Consider the following 19,336-nt stretch of genomic DNA (forward strand, 5'->3'; position numbering starts at 1 on the left):
TTCCTAGCTCACTTCCAAACAAATATTTCGGGCTGACAAAAAACAACTCTGATGCTTGCATGAGATATTACAAAGGCTTATTTAATTCCACCGACACCCACGACCAGTTCAGGAATTATCATCCTCTGAATCCCAATTATGAGTTGCTTTTCAAAAAGAAAAATCACATTTCCTTGGTGCCTTCTGTGAAGATGTTCTTCTAAAACCAAGAGGTCTTATATCAGAGAGCCTACTATGTAATTTCTGCTCTCCCTAGATATTGGTGTACCATGGATCCCCCTTATTCCTTGGCAATGAATTATCTCACATTCAGTTGTGCGTTCAGGCTGTGGCACCTAAACAAAATGAGCCACAGGGCTTGATTGAAGACGTGGAAGTTCAAAGAGCCAGTTACACTGCTGGAATGCACAGAACAATCATGGCTCTCTTCAAGTTTTGCAGTCCACAGGAGTTGCAGCAGTCCAGCAGAAAGGACAAAAGAGCAGTGAGTGACTGCAGTCCCTACTTAGAGGGCCATATGCTTTTCTGGAGCTTGTTTGTGTGCTAAGTAGAGAAAGAGGATACTGGATAGTGCGCTAACTAGGAATATCACATCAAACCAACGATGATAGAAGTTGAACTGGAGCTCCCCCAGGACTTCTGTTATAATTGTGCGATACTCTAGAGGCATACTCATCCGAATCAGGAGCACTGATGATACAAAATACATACCCTGTAAATTAAAAAAGATACAGTAGCAATTGTTTCACAACTGGCTATGTGGCTAAGATAGGTCTGCACACAAAGACTTTATTATCTCCATATGTACGCACACAAATGTATACAGGTGGTATATGTATGGTTCTGCATACTCACCATGATCTGTGCTAAAAGCAGTACAATAACATTGGAGGACTTGCTGCTAGAAATGGCATAGAAGAACTAGAAAGAAAAGAAAGTACTGGAAATAAGTAATTCAACAGTGATGCCTTAGGATATCATGAAAGCAGCATGCCATTCAGTAGTTTGTTTTTTTTTAAAAAAAAAAGAAATAGGCGTGTTTTTTGGAGAGGTACCTGTACCTACTTTCAGAAACCTGCATTCTTAAACATGAATCTCCTAAGCCAGTGGCAGGCACCACATGATAGAAGTCATATAAAGATATATATTTAAGCTTAGGCACCAAAAGTCAGGCCAACATGATTAGTCACACGTCTCTTGAGTTAATGCCTTCCCCACTTGACAAAAAAGAACTAGCGATTCAAATTAGGCAACCTAAATCCTTTTAATCACCATCTCATCAACTTTACTAATATACCTTGGCTATAGCATCATTTTGAACCCATGCTTACATTTAACATCACATTGAACATCTACATTTCTTCCTGAGAACAACAATAAAAACTGAGTGGGGAAATACAGTGCAGGAGATGTTTTTCCTCCCTTCCTCCCTCTGCATGGATTTATATTCAGATATTAAAAACATAAATGTGTACTGAACGTTTACACAGTATATGCTCTGTCTAAAGTTAAAGTCCCAATAACAGCTTTCCTCACCAAAAAACAGATAAGAGAGTCTTGGCCAAACCTACCTTCGTAAGTGTAATTAACAACCCTCTGATAGAGGTGACAATGATTATTCCAACGAGAATAAAGGAAATGTGTTGAGACCAGAATTTCACCTGTATCAACGACAGAAATACAGTTAAGTCTCTAACACCACATTGTATAGCTGCCAATTCTTCAGGATCTTTTTGTTTTCTAATTGTACCGATATCCATTGCACGGACATTTATATAACGGACATTTTCACAATTATAACAGCAATCGATTACTTTTAACACACAAGAAATACAGATATAGCTTACACAAATCACAAAGAACCCTGTACTTATAGGGATAGATTTAAAAAGTGCAAATTACAGAACATCTACGTGTACAGGCAAATGTAATTACTCTGCAGATAAATGTATTCATCTAAGCAAGACAACTAGCATGTTTCTATTTGCCCAAAACAAGCAAGCACATCACTGCCTCTCTGGCAAGATCACATTACCCTCCCAGTATAATATCAGTTTAAAAACAAAGTTCATGGTGCATTTTCCTTTCCTCTTCAATAAGTCGGAAGTCAAAGATGCATTCTCAGGGCTCTATGACTCCTACGTTATTAGTAGGACGATTTTGTTTACTTAAGGTAGGAATTACTGAAAGGGGTGTAAGGATTAATAAATTCTCACATCAAACTGGATTCCCAAATAATTTACAGTGATCTCAATTCCTCTTGTGACTGGATCTGTCTTCCCCACACGGTCAAAGACAATATTGATAGTTGCCTGCAAGACAGAGATGGATTTAGATTCAAACAAGTACATAAAAAGCGCACCTCACTGCTACCTGTGAGACTCTTGCTTTGCATCACTAAGGAGGGGAGGAGCAGCTGAGTAGTCTAAGAAGGTGCAAAACTACACACACCTAAGAAATACTTGTCTAAGGTTCTCCAAAAAGACAGATGCAGAGCTTTATTAAAAAAAAAAAAAGAAGTGTTATTTTCATTCAGAATTTCCAGAAGCAAAATTTTAAGGAGACTAAAGCCTTACTTAATGCAGTGCACATATAGCATAATCTATATGTAGGGGAGACACTTGCATATGTCCACATAAAACACAGTAAATCATTTACATACCATGAAGATTTTCCAGACACAGTAGATGGAGAAAAAGTACCCCAGAAAATTAAAATATTTTCCCTGGAAAGTTTTAGAGTACTCTATTCTCTCCTGGAGATACAAAAGGGAGGAGGGGGAAACAGAACACAAAGAAAAATATCATTACCATGATCACCCACAACATAAAACCATGCATTTTAATGGTGCACCAACAGTGGCAACTACAGCTTTATCCTTCTACACCTCTTAATTCAAAGGTTTCTGAATGACTTTAGAAACAAGGGGCATGCTCCAGTGTATATCAAAACTGGAAATAAACTGCCATCTAGACCCCAAACTAAAGAAACGGATTCTCACTCCACTGCATCACATTTCAACATTCACCTGCTAAACAGGTTTCAATTTCTTGTAACATACATTCTCTTTCAAGCCACTCTGGCCCTCAGCGCCCATCTGGGCAGTTACTTTGGTTTGTACCTTTGTTGCATGCAGGTCAGCAGTTTCCAGAAAAAGCTGCTGACTCAGCTCTTCTAGGGCATCCACTTCTTGCTGGATAAGGGACAGATCTGGCAAACCAGCATAGTCAAGGCTAGAATACATCACAAATTCTTAATTAAAAAGAAAACATTCCCTGCCTTCACCCCAAGATCCACATCTAATGGTTTGACTACCTTTTTGATCCAGATCAGTTTTCTTATTCAGTCTTAGTGCTCCTTGCACCAAGGGTCCTAATGCACCCAAAGAAATCTCAAGGATACCTATCTTGCACAGTACTCCATTTTAAGAAGGCAGGTAACAGACAGCAGTTAGGCAGTTACACAACAAGCTCTTTATTCCTCTGCCTAGGGAACACAGTGCAGAACCATAGCTCTCTAAGACCACTTCTCCAAAGTGATCAGTATCCCTTGTCATCAGAATACATTATAAGTCACTCTCCCATCATCTTCAAAACCAAAACCACTGAGTAACTGCCCCAGGAAATTAGTGATTATTATGAAAAGTGTAGTAAAATTGCAAATTTTGATTTTAACAGCCAGTGGAAAAGGAGAGGAAGAGGACTCCTTGGCCTTAAATACGCAAACTGAGCACTTGAAATGGTCTGGCAGAAATTCTTGGTAGGCAAAAGCAAGTTAGAGAAATACAGAGAATCATAAATGTCCATAAATTCCTTCTATCCCTTTCACATAGGCAGAACAACTTCTGTTCACCTGCTCCTATCCACCTTTTTGTCAAACTGCTCATGGCTTGCCAACTTGCCAACACAGCCAAAAAGCCAGCTATGGGCTAGGTAAATTATTCCTGCACCTCAGACAGTGCTGTTGTTTTGCCCAAGTATGCCACAGATCCTCCACCCTGGAAGACTATATTTCAAGTTATGAAAAAAATATGCATACAGGTAAGTCGTGTGAGCCAAGGATACATCAGAATAGAAAACTGCCTCCACTCCAGTGTTGTGACAGGGTAGACATCTGCAATGTGACACAGCAAGTGCGTACATATGTCCTGCAACCTGCTGTACACCTCGACTGTGGTGATGTAACAGCACATTTATATGGTCGGGCAGCAGCACACAACTCCCAAGTGTCTCAGTAAAACTGTGTGTTCAACCCCTGGGCAAAAGGTGAGACAATGCATTGCCAGAGATCAAACTTCCCAGGAGCCATGGAACCTTTCACTCTGCCTTTAGAAAGTGTTGAAACAAGTGCTTCATAACCTGCCTATCTAAGGCTCTTCGTTTCAAAAGAAATGAAGACTTGGAGCCGCCTCCCAGCATGCAGATGAAGGATACTTTCACTGCCTGCAACAGACGTTGTAACACTTTTTATCATTCCCCAGAAGCCAGTGGGTTTGTTGTGCACTTCTCCTCTCTGGAACATTGTCCTGTGAGCCACTGCTATCCTGCAAGAACAGAAAACACAAGTCTTTAGGAATAAAGTCTTTTTATAGAAAAGAAAAAGAGAAAAAAAAATCATCAACAACCGAAAAAAACAGTTCCTCAGAAGACACTGTTAAACTAAATTCACTGCAAACAGATGCCCCCTTTTTATTTCCCTAACCACCAATCTTGCTTCATAACATTATCTTGATTAGCTCTGGAATAGAGCCCAGATCTAATCAAGCAAGATTCAATGAGACACTTCCTAAGACTTCTATTCAGAATTCTGCTTCAACGCCTAAAGAGATTTACATCCAATTAAAAATAAATATTCAAATGGCTTTCTCAGTCACGTGATTAGCCACTTTCTTCAAACACATGACTGTGCTATCTCAAATTTAGGAATTGGAAAAATTCTCATACCCCTCTCTCCCCTTGGACACCTCTATCATGTTCCGCCTCCTCCACAGAAGTGTGAGCACTGGGTGGTTTGCAGCAGCACTCTCTGATATGCTGTCACTCACTACTAGGCTGCATGACAAGCTCTTATGAAGCAGAAACACATAAATCCATTATTGGACTGAACCACTGGATGCTCACAGTGAACTTAACATGACTTCTAAAACTCATCCAATACTACAGCAGCAGCTGCATATTGTCCCTCACACTCTCATGTGCACTGCAGCATAATTCCTAAAAGCAGTGCTGGCTTCTGGCCTTGTTACCTCACGTTTCTCTCCACTGAGATTTGTGAGCCAGCTATCCATCTACTCCTCAACTGAAAACTATTCATAGGATTGTCAAGACGATACAGTTTGACAGTGTTTGGGCCCTTTTTTGTAGCTGCAGCCAGCATCGCTAAATTTGGCACCAAGCCCTCTTCAAGGTTGTTGATAAGCAGTGTAATAAAAAATAATAATAAATCACTTCTTCACACACAGAAGAAACACCCATGGGGCACTCCTCACAGCACATATGCCCATAGACTGCAAATAACAGAGATCTAAAATAATCTAATTCCTCGCAGTAGCTGCAAAATATAAGCAAGAACTGCATTTTCAATCCTTGTTATCTTCCCAGTACGTGATTCCCCCTTTCCATCCCAAATGAACAACAGCATCGCAGCAAAACTGCATCTAAGTCAAGGTGAAGTATGATACATGTGATATATCCATTTCAGGTGCTCTGATTTGACTTCGGTATGAGGTAACATAAAGCAACGGTGTCACATAACTTAGGCGTTTTAAACTTGAGCCTTAATTATGCAAAGTCTGCAAGGATGAGCATAAAGAACCTCCAAGCTTAGAGGCAAGTTTTCATAATGCTTCAATGGAGTACACTCAGGAAGGACAAAACAATAATTCCTGCGCAAAAAGGATTAGTGAAAACAACTTTCAACAACTATCTCCAGAAAATGCTAGTCCCAGACATCCTTACTTTTAACCCAACGTGACCCTCCCCCAGATCAGAGGTCCAAAAACGCTGTACAAAAGAGCAGTTGGAAGCAGCACTACCCAGAAATCTTTCAGCTCCAGTGCCAGTATGTTATTATGCTCCCAGTCAATTATATCAATCAATTAAACCTCTCCATTTAAATAAATTCTCTCTCTACTTACTGTCTCACACATCGCCACACATACTGAGTTAACATTTGTTCACCACTTAACATTTCCAAAAGGGAAGAAAGAAGATATGCTTTGACTACACTTTCATATGCTAATACTGATCAGCACATATGCATGCTGGTGACTAATTCAGCAAGGTTATGCTACCTTGTAATACGCTTGTAATACGTTAAAAGGTTCCATTAAAACATCAGTGCACCAAAAGTAAAGATTTGGGGGTTGCCGTGAGAATTCAGTGTCAGACATACAAACCTTCGAAGTGACGTGGATAATTGTATTTATTCCGTATAACTGGTAAGGCACGAAATATGCCATTTGTTACAGCACACAAAAATTCTTTTAGTGTAAATGCAAGTGCACTGTTTTCTGAAAGTAGCTTTTTCACTTGGGGTACAGGGAATAAGTTAGATGAACAAAAGCAGAGTTCTGGCAGCATGCCTGTGCACTACACTACATTCACATTAGCAACGTTTTGCGAATCTACTAAACTTAACTAATATTTTTGCAAATGGCAAGGTTTACATAGCTGTGTCCACACCAGCTCACTAGCGTGCTTCAGCTTTGACCTGGAAACTTCAATATGTGTGAACTAATTGCTGTACCAAAACTGCCAGTAAGAGAGACCGACTGTGGTGGATTTAGGGTCACTTGTTCATCAGGAGAGAAAAGTACACGTCTTAGACTAGTCAAGTTGCCATCAGAGAGTTAGAACTTGTCTGGGAAGCCTAATCTGTGCCACTGTGGTAAGAAAGGGTGCTATTAGAGCACAGGACTGGGAAAAAACCAAAGTTGCATGTCAGGCCAAAATGAACCGCACAGCTCCCACCTCATTCAGCCACCTGACCCACTGGAACATCTAGCCCTGACAAGACTAAAAATTTTGGTAATTTGAAGATTATCTTACACCATACTGACTGCAAACCCCTGAAATGAATCATTTCGTGCTACTGCTGACTTCTCACCTTTTTTTCTTGCTTACAATCATGTCCATAGTCTGAAGGAGTCGTCGCTCCAAAGCAAGAATATCTGCATCTGTCACATTCCTGCAAAATGGAGACACCCAGTTAGGCCTGCTATCCCATTTCAGGGGAAACATGCTCATGGAACAAGGAAGAGAGAAACTTGTATGAACAGAACACACTCCAGTGATGGAAAATGGCAATAGCTAGAGTCAGCATACTTAGAGCCCAGAAAACAAAAAATTGTCACAAAACCCTTAAGGACGGGAAAAAGGCAACAAAACAGAACACTTCAGTCAATCCAACAGGAAAAGCAGAAGAATAATCTCAAAAGGTGGACAAAGCATTTCACAAGGCTGCAATTACCTGAGAAAGTAGGACATGTACGTGTATGGACAGTTGACAGCACCAAATCCTGACAGCAAAGCCATGAGTGTCACCCCAATCACACCCACGCGGCTGATGAGCTGTTCTATAGACAGAATTCCTGCGAGATGAGAAACACAACATCAGTAACCAGTTGCTCTCTTCATTCTGCTCCACAGTTGGTGCCTTCATGAAACCATACACATACAGAGCTGTCTAATGAAACCAGCTACCTTCACACTGCAATGACCAGAGGTAATATGAAGTATAGACAGCAAGTATGAAAACAAAGAGCTGACTTTTCTGATGGAGACTTTCTACCATGTTTAAAAACAGGGATGGGAAACTCAGGCTATGAAGAAGCTTCAGAGAGATCTGAAGGGGACTAATGGTCAATGCTGTGGTCCTAAATTATTAAAATGCTAGTGACTGGACTTTGTTGAGGTGGGAAGACAGATCATCTGCCAGACACTATAAAGCAGGCATCTTCAGCAAAGCCACTTCTGCAAAAAACAGGATTAGAGTTACCAAAGGAGTTGCTCCTGGCAAACTGGCCCAAAAAAACCTCTCTGGACCATAGCAAGGAAGCCCTATCCTGCCAACCATCAGACACCCTCTCCGTATCTGCTGTAACTCGTGCTTGTAAGTCAGTAGAGGTGAGCACAAAGCAGGCATTCTATCTGAGCACAAGGTGAACTTTAAAACACATTTTCATTAACGGCATGAATGTCAAGCCTGTGCTGCAACCAGCAGCAAGCACTGAGATCGCTTTTATTCTTCCCAGCCTACACAGACCTCCACTCGTCTTCTCAGGACACAGTGCCATGTGCTATTATTAAGCATCACTCACTTTTTAGAGAGCTACTTATAGAGTAGCTGCTACACACAGCACATTTGGAGCTTACATGGTTGGAAAGCTGAGATGGCCAAGCGCCAAGCCACATTTCATGCTTCAGAGAAGGGGAATAAATGATGAAAACACAGCAAAAGGACTTGACAAAGGGAGACCGAGACACACAGTCATGTGCAGCTGCACAGAGATTTACACCAGCTACAGAATGTGCTACAACATACTGGCCTTTTGCCCCACACTCTGTCAGATAGCAGCAGTTAAAACAGAGGTGCCTTCAAAATGATATGACATTCCACCAGCTACAGCAATGCTCCCCCGTAACACTCACAGCATCCCTGCTCTTGTGATCAGGTCACATAAAACACATGCTTGATAAACTCAGATGAAGATAAGAGTCTTATACCAGTATGTAATCCAAGTAAAGAATAACCTTCTCTCTACACTGAGCTCCCAAACTCAAGTCTACAAAGTCATACTGCTTCCGACACAGAGCCCTGGTGCCTGGTGCACTTCCCAGCTGCAGCACAGTGCCAACACCATCCCCAGGTAAAGCAATTCCAACTCAGGAAGCCAATGCATGAGGCCTTTAAAGGGCCTCCACGACAGGATCCTACACATCTGAATCAGGACAAAGCCCTGCCATAGCCTTGTCAGTACACGTACGACAGCAGCACCCCAGCAGTATTGCAGGAAAAAAGTTTAGAATCCTTTCCTCTTAGCTTCTGCCTACACCTGGTAGGATAAGGCACTGTATAGCTGTTAAGTGGAGGTACTACCTTGTAAAGCAGAAGATAAAAAACAGAAACAAGAGAAACGCTACCAGTTATGGAAATCTGCAGTTGTTACTCAATTCCACAGAACCTTTTCAGCAGTCTGAACTGGGATTACCTAAACCCTATGGCTAAACTCCTATCGGGTTATTATATTCTGCCAACTCAAGCTCCTTCTGCAGTTGAAGTAGATACACTTTTTTCTTGGCAATGAAACACTGTGCAGAGTGATCTGTGCTATTTACAAGCTACTGTACTTCATTGGCAAATGACACAATTATAAAACACAGATACATACTTTCTCTTAGGTAACTTTTAGGATCACAGAGGAAAGGGTGAGCAGACCCTACAGCAATTGGTATCCTTCGATTTTTAACCTTATAAATGAGTACCGAATAAAGTAGCCTCACAAAGAACAGAGAGATTAAGCTGATGGATATCTATGCTGACAGACATGTTAACCAATTTGAGTGAAACTGTCTGAATCTCTCCTGTTGAGAAAACATAGAAACAATTCTCTGGCACTGGGGATAATGGCAGGATAAGTTACACAGGAAATCCAGGTAACAACTAGTCCTTTCTACAGTCTTGTAAGGCACACCCAGGTGCTCAAAAGATTCAGTTATGCACGTGCTAACAAGATCTGTCGGACCCCACCTATTTCAGGTCCACACAGTATCTTCACACTATAAATATTCTTGGTTCCATGAGCACAATGCAGAGATACCCAAGCTAATTCTGCATATAAATAGCTCCGGTATCCAGCAGGACTTATCAACTCACATTCTAGTACCATGCAATTGTGCTGTCTTCAGACTCAGGTGGTGTACGAAGCTGTACCAAAGCTAATATGCCCTGCCAGACACGTTGCTAGCTACAGTCTAAATAGCTCTGGTGTTTGGAACTCTGCCATATTTCATCAACTGGCCTGTCAGCCACCTATGCTAAATTGATCTGATTTCAGTCACAAAGAAAAAAAGATAATCAGACTGACAACAATCAGATGAAGGATTGCTTGTCAATTCTATTCTTAGAGTACATTAGTCTCCACAAGAAAAAAAAAAAAAGTGAAGAAAAACTGCAATCAACTTGTAACCATAAAACGTCATACATTTTGTGGAGATGAAGGAAACTGCTCAAAAAGTACAGTGTTCCTGCACACCTTAGGCCATTAGGACTCGTTCACTTCCCTAAAGTTTTCCCGTGGTACTGGAAGAAAACTTATGCAAATAAATCAGGTATATCCAACTATTTCTGTCTGACGACCTTCAGATTCCATATTTCAAATCAGACCGAGTTGCAAGAACTACTTTCTACAGTCCCAAATGTAGAGCTAAGACAACACAATTAAAGCTCCAAGATAAAGGTCTGATTAGCAAAGACTGTTTTCAGGAGGAAAGGGATGAACAAGAATATGAAACTCACCATGTTTCGGGCTGAGAATGGGAAATGGATCCCCCAGCTTCCAGAAGAAATACATGAATGTCAACCACAGAACGCACGCAAAAAGTAGTTTCTGTCTGTGCACTAATGGAAAGGAAAAAACAAAAACAGCGCTTTAAAGAAGTTCTTCCTTTAAGGCTTTTCCAAGCTTGAAAAATCACTAAACATTAGTCCAAAGGCTGCTTTGAACACAGGTGGCCAAAACAGGTGCCACCTGACAGACTGAGAGCTAACAGTATGCACTTCTCTGCCAAACTCCTGCTGGAGACACCACCACCTTTTGTAAGAGCTAACACAGAGACACGACACTTTGGCTTTTCCCTAAGGATGCACAAAGATGGCTGCACTGTGAACAGGGAACCACTCAGCTGCATCTGTCTTGTGTGACACTGAACATGAAACTTGGAAACTTCACCTTAATGCCAATACTCCCAACCTATATACCTGAGCGTGATGAATATCAATAGCTCAAGGTTAAATGTGCATTAGCACATGGAAGAGGCCTCAACCAGACAGCTGTAAGAAAAAAAAAAATCAAGGGTAATGTATTTAGCTTTTCTGCCTTATTTCTTTCACCCCTTAACAGAACAACACAGGCTTGCCAAGGTCTCCAGGGCTTGGCTGCAAGCTTAAAATTGTCAAGGAACAAATTCCAGTAACATTACTCCCAAGCACCAATCTTTGTCAAAACCCAGAAAGAAAAGCTACGTGTGTTGGGGTCAGGTGAAGTATCCCCTAACTATTCAATAAACAGCCAATGCTCAGGCACTGAGTTCCAGACAGAAGTTAACTAGCCAGGACAAAGTTAGGGGAAGGACGGAAACACAGGAATAGCAACCAACACATCTCTCTCTAGAAAAGAAAGAGTCTCATTTGAATACATGGTCTCAAATTAGCAGCCCCACTGCATAAACCAAGTACTCACATAATCTGATATTGCTCACAACAAAGTAACCGATGTAGAAGGGTACCATGAAGACTAGGATAAGCAAAATGACACACAGGTTCAGCTTCCAGTGAAAATATCGAGAGCTAAAACAAAGCCAAAATACAGATCAGCACACTATAACACAGCAAATTGCTCAAAGAATCACATCTCAATGAAATCCTTGCAACTAAATCATACATTGGATAGTATTGGCCTAGCATGTAGCATATTCTGTTGGTTTTGTGTGGTTTTTTTTCCACCATACACAGCTCAAGAATGTGTATTTCAAAACTAACAACTACCCAGTAAAATCCACTGAGCTATTTTCAAAAATACTCTGTTTTCTGAAGTGATTAATGCTGTTTGCATCATGATTCATCTGGTGTACTACTTGTCTAGTTGAACATTAGGTCAAAATGAAGTATAAGAAATAATTAACTTTGTAATGAATGGCTGAGTCAAAAAGGGCTAATTCAGATAGAAAAGATTAAAAATACTTAATGTTCATAACTCAATATGTTTTGTTTCAAAGTGAATTTTCTCACATACAAGACATTGCAAAGAATTTAAAACACACACACAATCAGTACTCCTCTGACCAAAAGATATTAGCCAAATCGAGAAGAGATTCATCTTGGTTGAATTGACTTTTCACTAGTTTTCACAGAACAATACATGTCCAGTTCCCAATACACACCCATACCCTGTTCATTCCTCAGGGAAGAAGAACTTCAGAGGATCCATGTCACCCCTCCCCTAGCTAATTCAGAGGCAGACATTTTCATCTACACTGATTTCCAGCCCTTTGTTGAAACTCATGAAAGCATTCTCCACAGTGATCTCTCTGGCTGCAAGCTCTACAGATTAATAACATGCAGTCAAAACTACCATTACCTTTTATCAGTTTTGAACTTCGCACCTTTCAACTCCTTTGATTGCTCTCTTAGCCTCGTATGATGAGAGACAATGAACAGGAATCCCAGATAACCTCTACGTGTTACTGTTCTACCTTCTCTCTCCTGGTGATTTCTGAAGCACTCAGTTTTTAACAACCCCTATGTCAAGGGAGGATGTGCCTTTGATTCACAAGGACTGCAGTATTACATAAGTACAGTTTTCATTCCACAATTGGCTTCACATCTTATTGTTTCGACCAGTGCAGAAAAACAACTGCTTACAGTTTTTATAGTCCTTAACATCTGAAATGTGCTCTTCAGCATGATCTGAAGCTTCACAACACTCCCATGAAAGAAACTGTTCTTTCATTTCACAAATGGAGAAAGCCAAAGACTAAAGCCTTACTATTAGTCCACACTAACAGTGACTGCGTGGAAAATCAGGAATTTAGGGCTTCTAGTCTTGTGTTCTGACAAACAATTCCAGTTCAAATATCTTTGTTGAGTTGCTGACAATTTTCTCACACAATTTCTGCAACCAAAATCTAATCTACCCATGAAGCTGCTGCTGAACACTAGGCAGACTAGTCCTTTCAGTCAGCTCTCAAACTCACCTGCTGTTCAGCACCCCCAAAATCTCAAAGATGATGAGCTCAAACATAGTACAAGAGAAGGCAAAAGTCACAGAAAAGATCACCTGGACAACATATTGTCGCACCTGCAATGGAGAAAATAAGCCAGAGATTTCAGGCATTTCCCTTCATAGAACGGCATCCTGACATCCCTCAGGTAAAAAAAAAATAACTCACAAGGTACAATTGCACACAAATCTTGCTTCAATTGCACACAAATCTTGCTTCAAGGCACCTTGCATTTTATCCAAATGGGAAGAATAATAGCCTGTTAGAAAACAGAGGGCAAACCTAGAACTTGCTCAGTATTATACTAATGGAAGCTATCACCATATTTAACAGAGATGCCTTACACAGAAGGGACATCAAGTGTGTAATGCCCCTGAGCAACTTGACTAACAGTAGGCCCTTGCTATTGAGCTCCATGCTCTTTAGCTTAGATTTTAAAAAAAGATCTGTATCAGAAAAACTTCTGGGGGTTGAAAGTGGTTTGCACTTAAGCCACCTCTTGCCTAGACTATATTTTCTCATAGCTCTCTAGGGATAAGAGAATGCAACAGTTTTATCCCAACCAATCCTCAACAATTCGGCCACAACAAACACATCCCACCAAGGTTAAAGTTTAATTTGATTTTGACTCAGAAATTCTACAATTATACCAGACAAGCTTACCCAAGCAAAAGGGAAAGCCTTCTATTACCCCGGCTCTTCTTCCACTTGTTTTTTTTTAATTTAACAGTTTCCAATATAGAAACTCTCAGTGACCCCAGAAAAAAAATACATTTCCTTAGATACTAGGAGCCTTTTAAATACAAGTACAGAGGAAATGAAAAAGAAAGTAACTGTAAAGACAACTAGAAATAAGATAAGAGAGCTTAAAGAGAGGAAAAAGGCCAGAAGCAGTTTTAAGGATATTGCAGTAACAAGGAGTAATTTTAAGATACAGAATTGTAATGAAAGGCCCCTTCTTACCTCGTAATCCTTGAAGAGCTTGCGCATGAAGAATAGCCATCCAAATCCAAAGAACAGCACCTGCAAAAGAGGTGAAGCACTTGACATTTATATCCAGCAACTTGCAGAATATGAAGCTGCTCAACTCCTGGCTGTACATCAAAGAAATGGAAAGAACAGAGCTGGACCAACACACCCAAGATCTGCAGAAGATTAACCCTGCCACGGTACCATGTAGAGAATAAGATTTTAAATATTCAACAGTAGCGGGTATAAAAGCCTATCATCTTAAAGACAGCTTTTCTCTGTACTCCCAATTTCTCAGTTCCTCAGTTCCTGGCCTGCCAGAACCTTTGCACTGTTGTTTCTTGTTTCACACTTCTAATCTACAGAATCAAAGTTTATAGTTTTTACAGGAAACACAGTAATGGAGGCAAAGTAAACGTCTGAATGTCCATATTACGTATCTTCTAGTGAAGAGCAAATCTTATAAAAAAGTCACCTACTTCCTTAAGATGGCACGTGCATTTGACTTGTCTAGAGAGGTCTTAACACTAAATCAGGCTATGCTCCGACAGAATGCGGGAAAAGGGTGTTAAAAGCATCTCTATGGTTGGGAAAAGGCAGTGCTGAATGGCTCAAACTTTAATCTGGAGTTGCAGAAAGCCACATAGAAAAGCTAGCTGAAGCAGGACAAGCCAATAATGCTTTGCATTTCAAGGGATCTCAGAGCACTCTCCAGGACTTAGTTAAGTTTCAGGACACACCTGAGATGGACTTAACAACACAGCTATTTTGCAGAGTTTTGCAAACTTAAAATAAATACAAGTTATGCAATGCAGCCCAAACTGTAACTACCCTTCTTAACCCAGAAAAAGGAGACTGTGTTGTCAGACCTTGGGTAACCACATCTAATCCTCAGAAGACTGAAAACAAGTGTAATGATTTAGAAGAACCCAATCCAAAAGAGAACTCACAATATATATATATATATATATATATATTTAAGTTATCTTTGAATAAACCAAAGAGAAAAATTGTTGTATGTCAGTGTGTAAGGGACAAAGACAGTATTTGGACAGAGAACGTGGAAAGGCCAGAGCTCTCTGTCTCCCCGTGAAGGCAGGGCACTTTCAAAGACAAAACTTAGGGATGCATGTAGGTGATTTCCTCGTCCATGAGAGGTAACTGGATCTCAGCAGTGGCACAGGAGAACATGATGTAGATGTAGATTTTCGATGTAGAGCTTAGTGATATGGTTTAGTGGAGGACTTGTGAGTGTTAGGTCAGAGGTTGGACTCGGTGATCTTAGAGGTCTCTTCCAACCTAGATGATTCTGTGATCTACAAGCAAAGAACACCTGGAGAGCTGGGCGAGCACCATCAGGGTCATTTGCCGTGAGAGCAAAACTGGAATAGGACTGAGGTTTGGCGACTGACAGCAGGTAGCAAAGCTGGTTCGAGGAGGGCTTCAGGCTTTAAAGGAGTTGAAAGGAAAATGATGAGAAAAGGTAATTTATTGCACAAGCCCCCTGTAAGTCAAAGCATAGTAAAACAGTGATATTCACATAAAGTCGATCCACATTTAACAGCTGGGGAGGAGAGAGGAGAGGCAAACTTATTAAAAAATAAATAAATAAACGAATTAAAACAGAGGAGGGGATAACCAAGGACAACTCTAACATATGAAATTATATATAAACATTATATTGAAGTAGAGGCGGCAGCCAGCACTGCGCATGCGCGCCCTCAAGCCCCACCCACTCCCCCCAGAGTCCTAACGGCCGCTTCCGCAGTCGGCCCGGCCCGGCCCGGCCTGTCCCGGCCGGCTCAGCCTCCCCGCCCGCCCCGGTACCTGGGAGGTGACCATGATGGCGGAGTCGATGAGGAAGCTCATGGCGGACCCCGCGCCGCCGCCGGCCGCCGCACCGCTCCCGGCACCGCGCTCCCGCCGCCGGCTGCAGCGCGCAGGCCCGGGGAGGGGTGAAGGGGCGGGGCGAGGGCGAGCAGACGCCCCCCTGCCCTGGCAGGGGTGTGGGGAGTGCGTCGGGACATGGCGGCGTCGCCTCAGTTAGTCCCCAGGGAGAGGCTCCCCGCGCTGAAAACCTCCTCAAAACTGATAATAGGGATGTTAAAAAGAACGATAATAAAAATAAGCGTAATACAGTTGATTATAATAAAACAAAAATTTATATATATATATAAATATAAAAATAGTAAAATTTTAAAAATGTGTGTCCATCCTGTTTCTCCTCAGAGGAAGCAGTCCCACCAAAGATGGTGCCCCAGGGCAGAGGCCACGCGCCTCCATCTCCAGCTGTGGAGAATGGGTTGAGCGTGAGCAGAGGCCAGGCAGCTGGGGGACCTCGCTGCAGGCAGCACTGGAGCCCCCAGCCAGGCTCTGAGTTATTTCCCTGCCTGCATCCTGCCCGCTGGTGGAGGTGTCTGTCTGCCCCCAAGAAGTGCATGAAGGAGTTGAGGGAAAGGGTCTCCCCTGCAAGGGCAATGGCAGCCAGTGCCTGGGGAGAGGCCTGTGCGGCTGCACGGCGCCATGTCCTGCGTCTGGCCCTTCCCGCTGCAGCCCAGGCCAGGGGTGGCGGTCAGGCCTCACAGCCGTAGCTGTCAAGGAACGGGGCCAGAAGGGAAGTAAAAGTTCAAACAGGGAATTTCCTGATGCTTATCGGTGTGAGATCCAATCCTTCTTGTCACGGTCCTGCCCTCGTTTGAACCTAGTGGTGTCCGTGTCTTTTTTTCCTCTTAAAAATATGCCTAACCTTTGCCACTCAAAACTGACTATAGTTGGGGTAATAAATCATAGGGGAAGAGAGGGAATAAAGCAGGGCAAGTCAGGAGTTCAACAAAGCACGGAACTCTTGCTGACTGAAAATCAGGAACCTTTACTCATTACAACTCATTTCACTAGGAAAACGGTTCTGCGTTTGGTTGTGTTGAGTCACCGGATTAGTCCCACAGTCTCTTGGATAGTTTGGCTTTCTGTCTTGGTGTCAGTTGTCTTGTTTTGAAATCTGTCTCCTTGTCTACAGCATTGCAATGAGAAAAAAGCATTCAGCTTTCATAGGGAAATGCACTGAGGGAGCACATTACTCTATCTGATCTGAGGCCCTTTTTTACAGCTTCTGGCATTGCTGCCAATTAATGCCAAGCTGAGATCAGAACTTGCCCATTCATTCTTTCTGTGCCTATTGCTTAGAAACTGATCTTTCCTAAAGTGATGAGCCTGTTGAGCTTGGAGGGACCTGTGGTGGCTCTGTTCTGCATTGGCAGGTTGTGGGGCAAGGTTGGTTGCTTGCTTGGTTGGTTTTTAAAGACAGAAATTAGATGGAAATCTTGTAAAGATTAAATTGTTCAAAGCCAAATTCTGGTCTTGTTTAACCCTGGCAACTCTGCTCATTTCAAAACAAGGGGAGAAAACAAGGCAGAGTTTGGCCATAGCTCATTAAACTTTCTTCATTGCATGTGTTTATAAATAGGCTTGTAACATGTCTGTGCTAAGCTGTAAATTACTAATCCCTGAGCCTTGGGAGAAACACACAGGGAAGAAGATGATTCCTGTTGGAAACCCTCACATCCACCCCTCCACCCCTGCCCCAGGCCTCTCCTGTAGGGAAGACAAAAAGTGTAAAGGGAAAATGGGAAATTTATTCCATGTCGCTCCTCCTTCGACAGCCACTAGCATGCGTGTGTGGGGAGAAGAGTCTGTGGCACGTCACGTACACAAAGGCAGCTTCCCAGCCGCGACAGGCCAGTAGTTTTGCCAGACACAATATTGATGAAGGTGGCCGGAGCGGTGAGGCAGCACCCGAGGAAGGAAGGCTGCTCAGTGCATTGCAGGCTTTTGCTTAGCTCCATCTTTTATTCTTCCCCATATTGAAGTGTGAATGTGGGTATTTTATGTTCAGTTCATAGTGGGAACTAGATTAAAGTCTTTCAAGCAAAACGGAAAGGTGGAGCATATTGAATTAAAATGTTGGGCTGGAGTATATTTAGAGATAGCATAGGTTTCCAGAAGGTGCTACAGGGCATATTCGTGACAAATAGGCTTAGTTGGCAGCTGGCCATCCATTTTCTTTTATTTTCTCTCCAGAGCTTTTCATAAACAGGAGCTCTGAAGCTGCGAGTAATCTGACATCATTCTGATTTCTGAATTTCTTTTGAATTTATTTGTGGTGAGTTCTGGGTCTTGATTCTCACCAGCAATAGATGAATTCCTTCGTGGGGTTGTCTATGGCTTTTCTTTGAAATAGTATATGTATGAAGAAATGCCTGAGAGTTTTTTGTCCCAGCAATTCTTCATACACCCTGGTTGAAGGATTTGAAAAAAAAAAAAAAAAGAAAAAAAAAAACACCTTTGCCTACACTAGCTCTGGTTCTTGGTTCTGCCAGATAAACCCAGGATCCAGGACTTAAAAGTTAAATTATTTTAAAGTCACTGACCTTCTTAAAATCTAGCGATACCAGATCTGGTAACAGGCAGGTAATTCATTGCTTACCTTGTCTTGCCATACCTTTGCCATGAGGTACTAAGACTACGAGCTCACAGGCCTCTTAGCATCAGCCTTTGTCAGCAGCTGCCCCTCAGCTGGTGCCCTGAGCTGAACCTGGGGTTCCCTGCTGCCCTCCTGCAGAGACTCTGCTCAGCAGCTGCTTGCAGTCCAGGATTTTTTTATATGCTCATTTGTTGAGCACTGAAACCCAATGAAACTGGGTTTCATTGTTCTGGTCATCTTTCCATCCAGCTCTCCCCTGGACTTCAAAGAAACTCAGTAGGAGACAACTTTTCTGTTTAATGTTTCTCCATAAATTCTTTGCTGTGTTGACTTATGTTTTCTGGTAGGCCATTCCATGATTTTTCCAAGCAATATAGACCCTTTCCTCCTAGGGAAAAAAAAAAAAATTGTTTTGCTTTTACTGGACTAGGCTGGATCCAGCAAGGCGAAGGCCAACAGTCTTTGTTTTTTCAAAATGTTCTGTCAGTAGCTCTGTAATCACCTTTTCTATTCAGCTCTGTTTCATCACAGATCAGCAAGCTTTAAAATGCACTTTTTTTTTTTTTGTTGACAGAACAGTAAAATGCAGTCCTCTACACTTTCAGATGGATTTAAAGGCACAGTTGATACTGAAGTTAAAGGGAGCTAGCAAGGTCTAAGCCCCTTATATTTCTGTGATTTTCTCTGTTGGCAAGCTTACTCATATATTTCTAATTTGCAGTGGTCTTTCCAAACCAGTTACATGACACATGGTTCTGGCCCCTTGGGGCTTCTCTAGCTACCAAACATTGGTTGGTTGTGTTTGTGCATTGGCCCCTGCTGTGGTTAGTTGGTGTTGCCAGTTGAGACAATCCAAGCAAGCTCTACCAGAGCACCCCAGAGAGGC

At 42.0% G+C, this 19,336-nt stretch overlaps 1 protein-coding gene across 1 annotated transcript; it reads right to left on the reverse strand.

The window, feature by feature from the left end:
• Positions 1-60: 60 nt before the first annotated feature.
• Positions 61-15,936, reverse strand: GPR89B (G protein-coupled receptor 89B). Its single transcript, XM_035540630.2, has 14 exons — positions 15,798-15,936; positions 13,965-14,024; positions 12,975-13,078; positions 11,462-11,568; positions 10,519-10,620; positions 7,471-7,591; positions 7,108-7,188; positions 4,434-4,543; positions 3,122-3,210; positions 2,663-2,755; positions 2,217-2,312; positions 1,572-1,661; positions 856-921; positions 61-712 (listed from the first exon to the last, which is right to left on the reverse strand). The coding sequence occupies exons 1-14, from the start codon at positions 15,837-15,839 to the stop codon at positions 506-508; spliced, it is 1,368 nt and encodes a 455-aa protein (XP_035396523.1). The 5' UTR covers positions 15,840-15,936; the 3' UTR covers positions 61-505.
• Between the last annotated feature and the right edge of the window lie 3,400 nt (positions 15,937-19,336).

Source organism: Cygnus atratus, chromosome 1, assembly GCF_013377495.2.
Source record: "Cygnus atratus isolate AKBS03 ecotype Queensland, Australia chromosome 1, CAtr_DNAZoo_HiC_assembly, whole genome shotgun sequence".
In the NCBI taxonomy this organism is placed as follows: domain Eukaryota; kingdom Metazoa; phylum Chordata; class Aves; order Anseriformes; family Anatidae; genus Cygnus; species Cygnus atratus.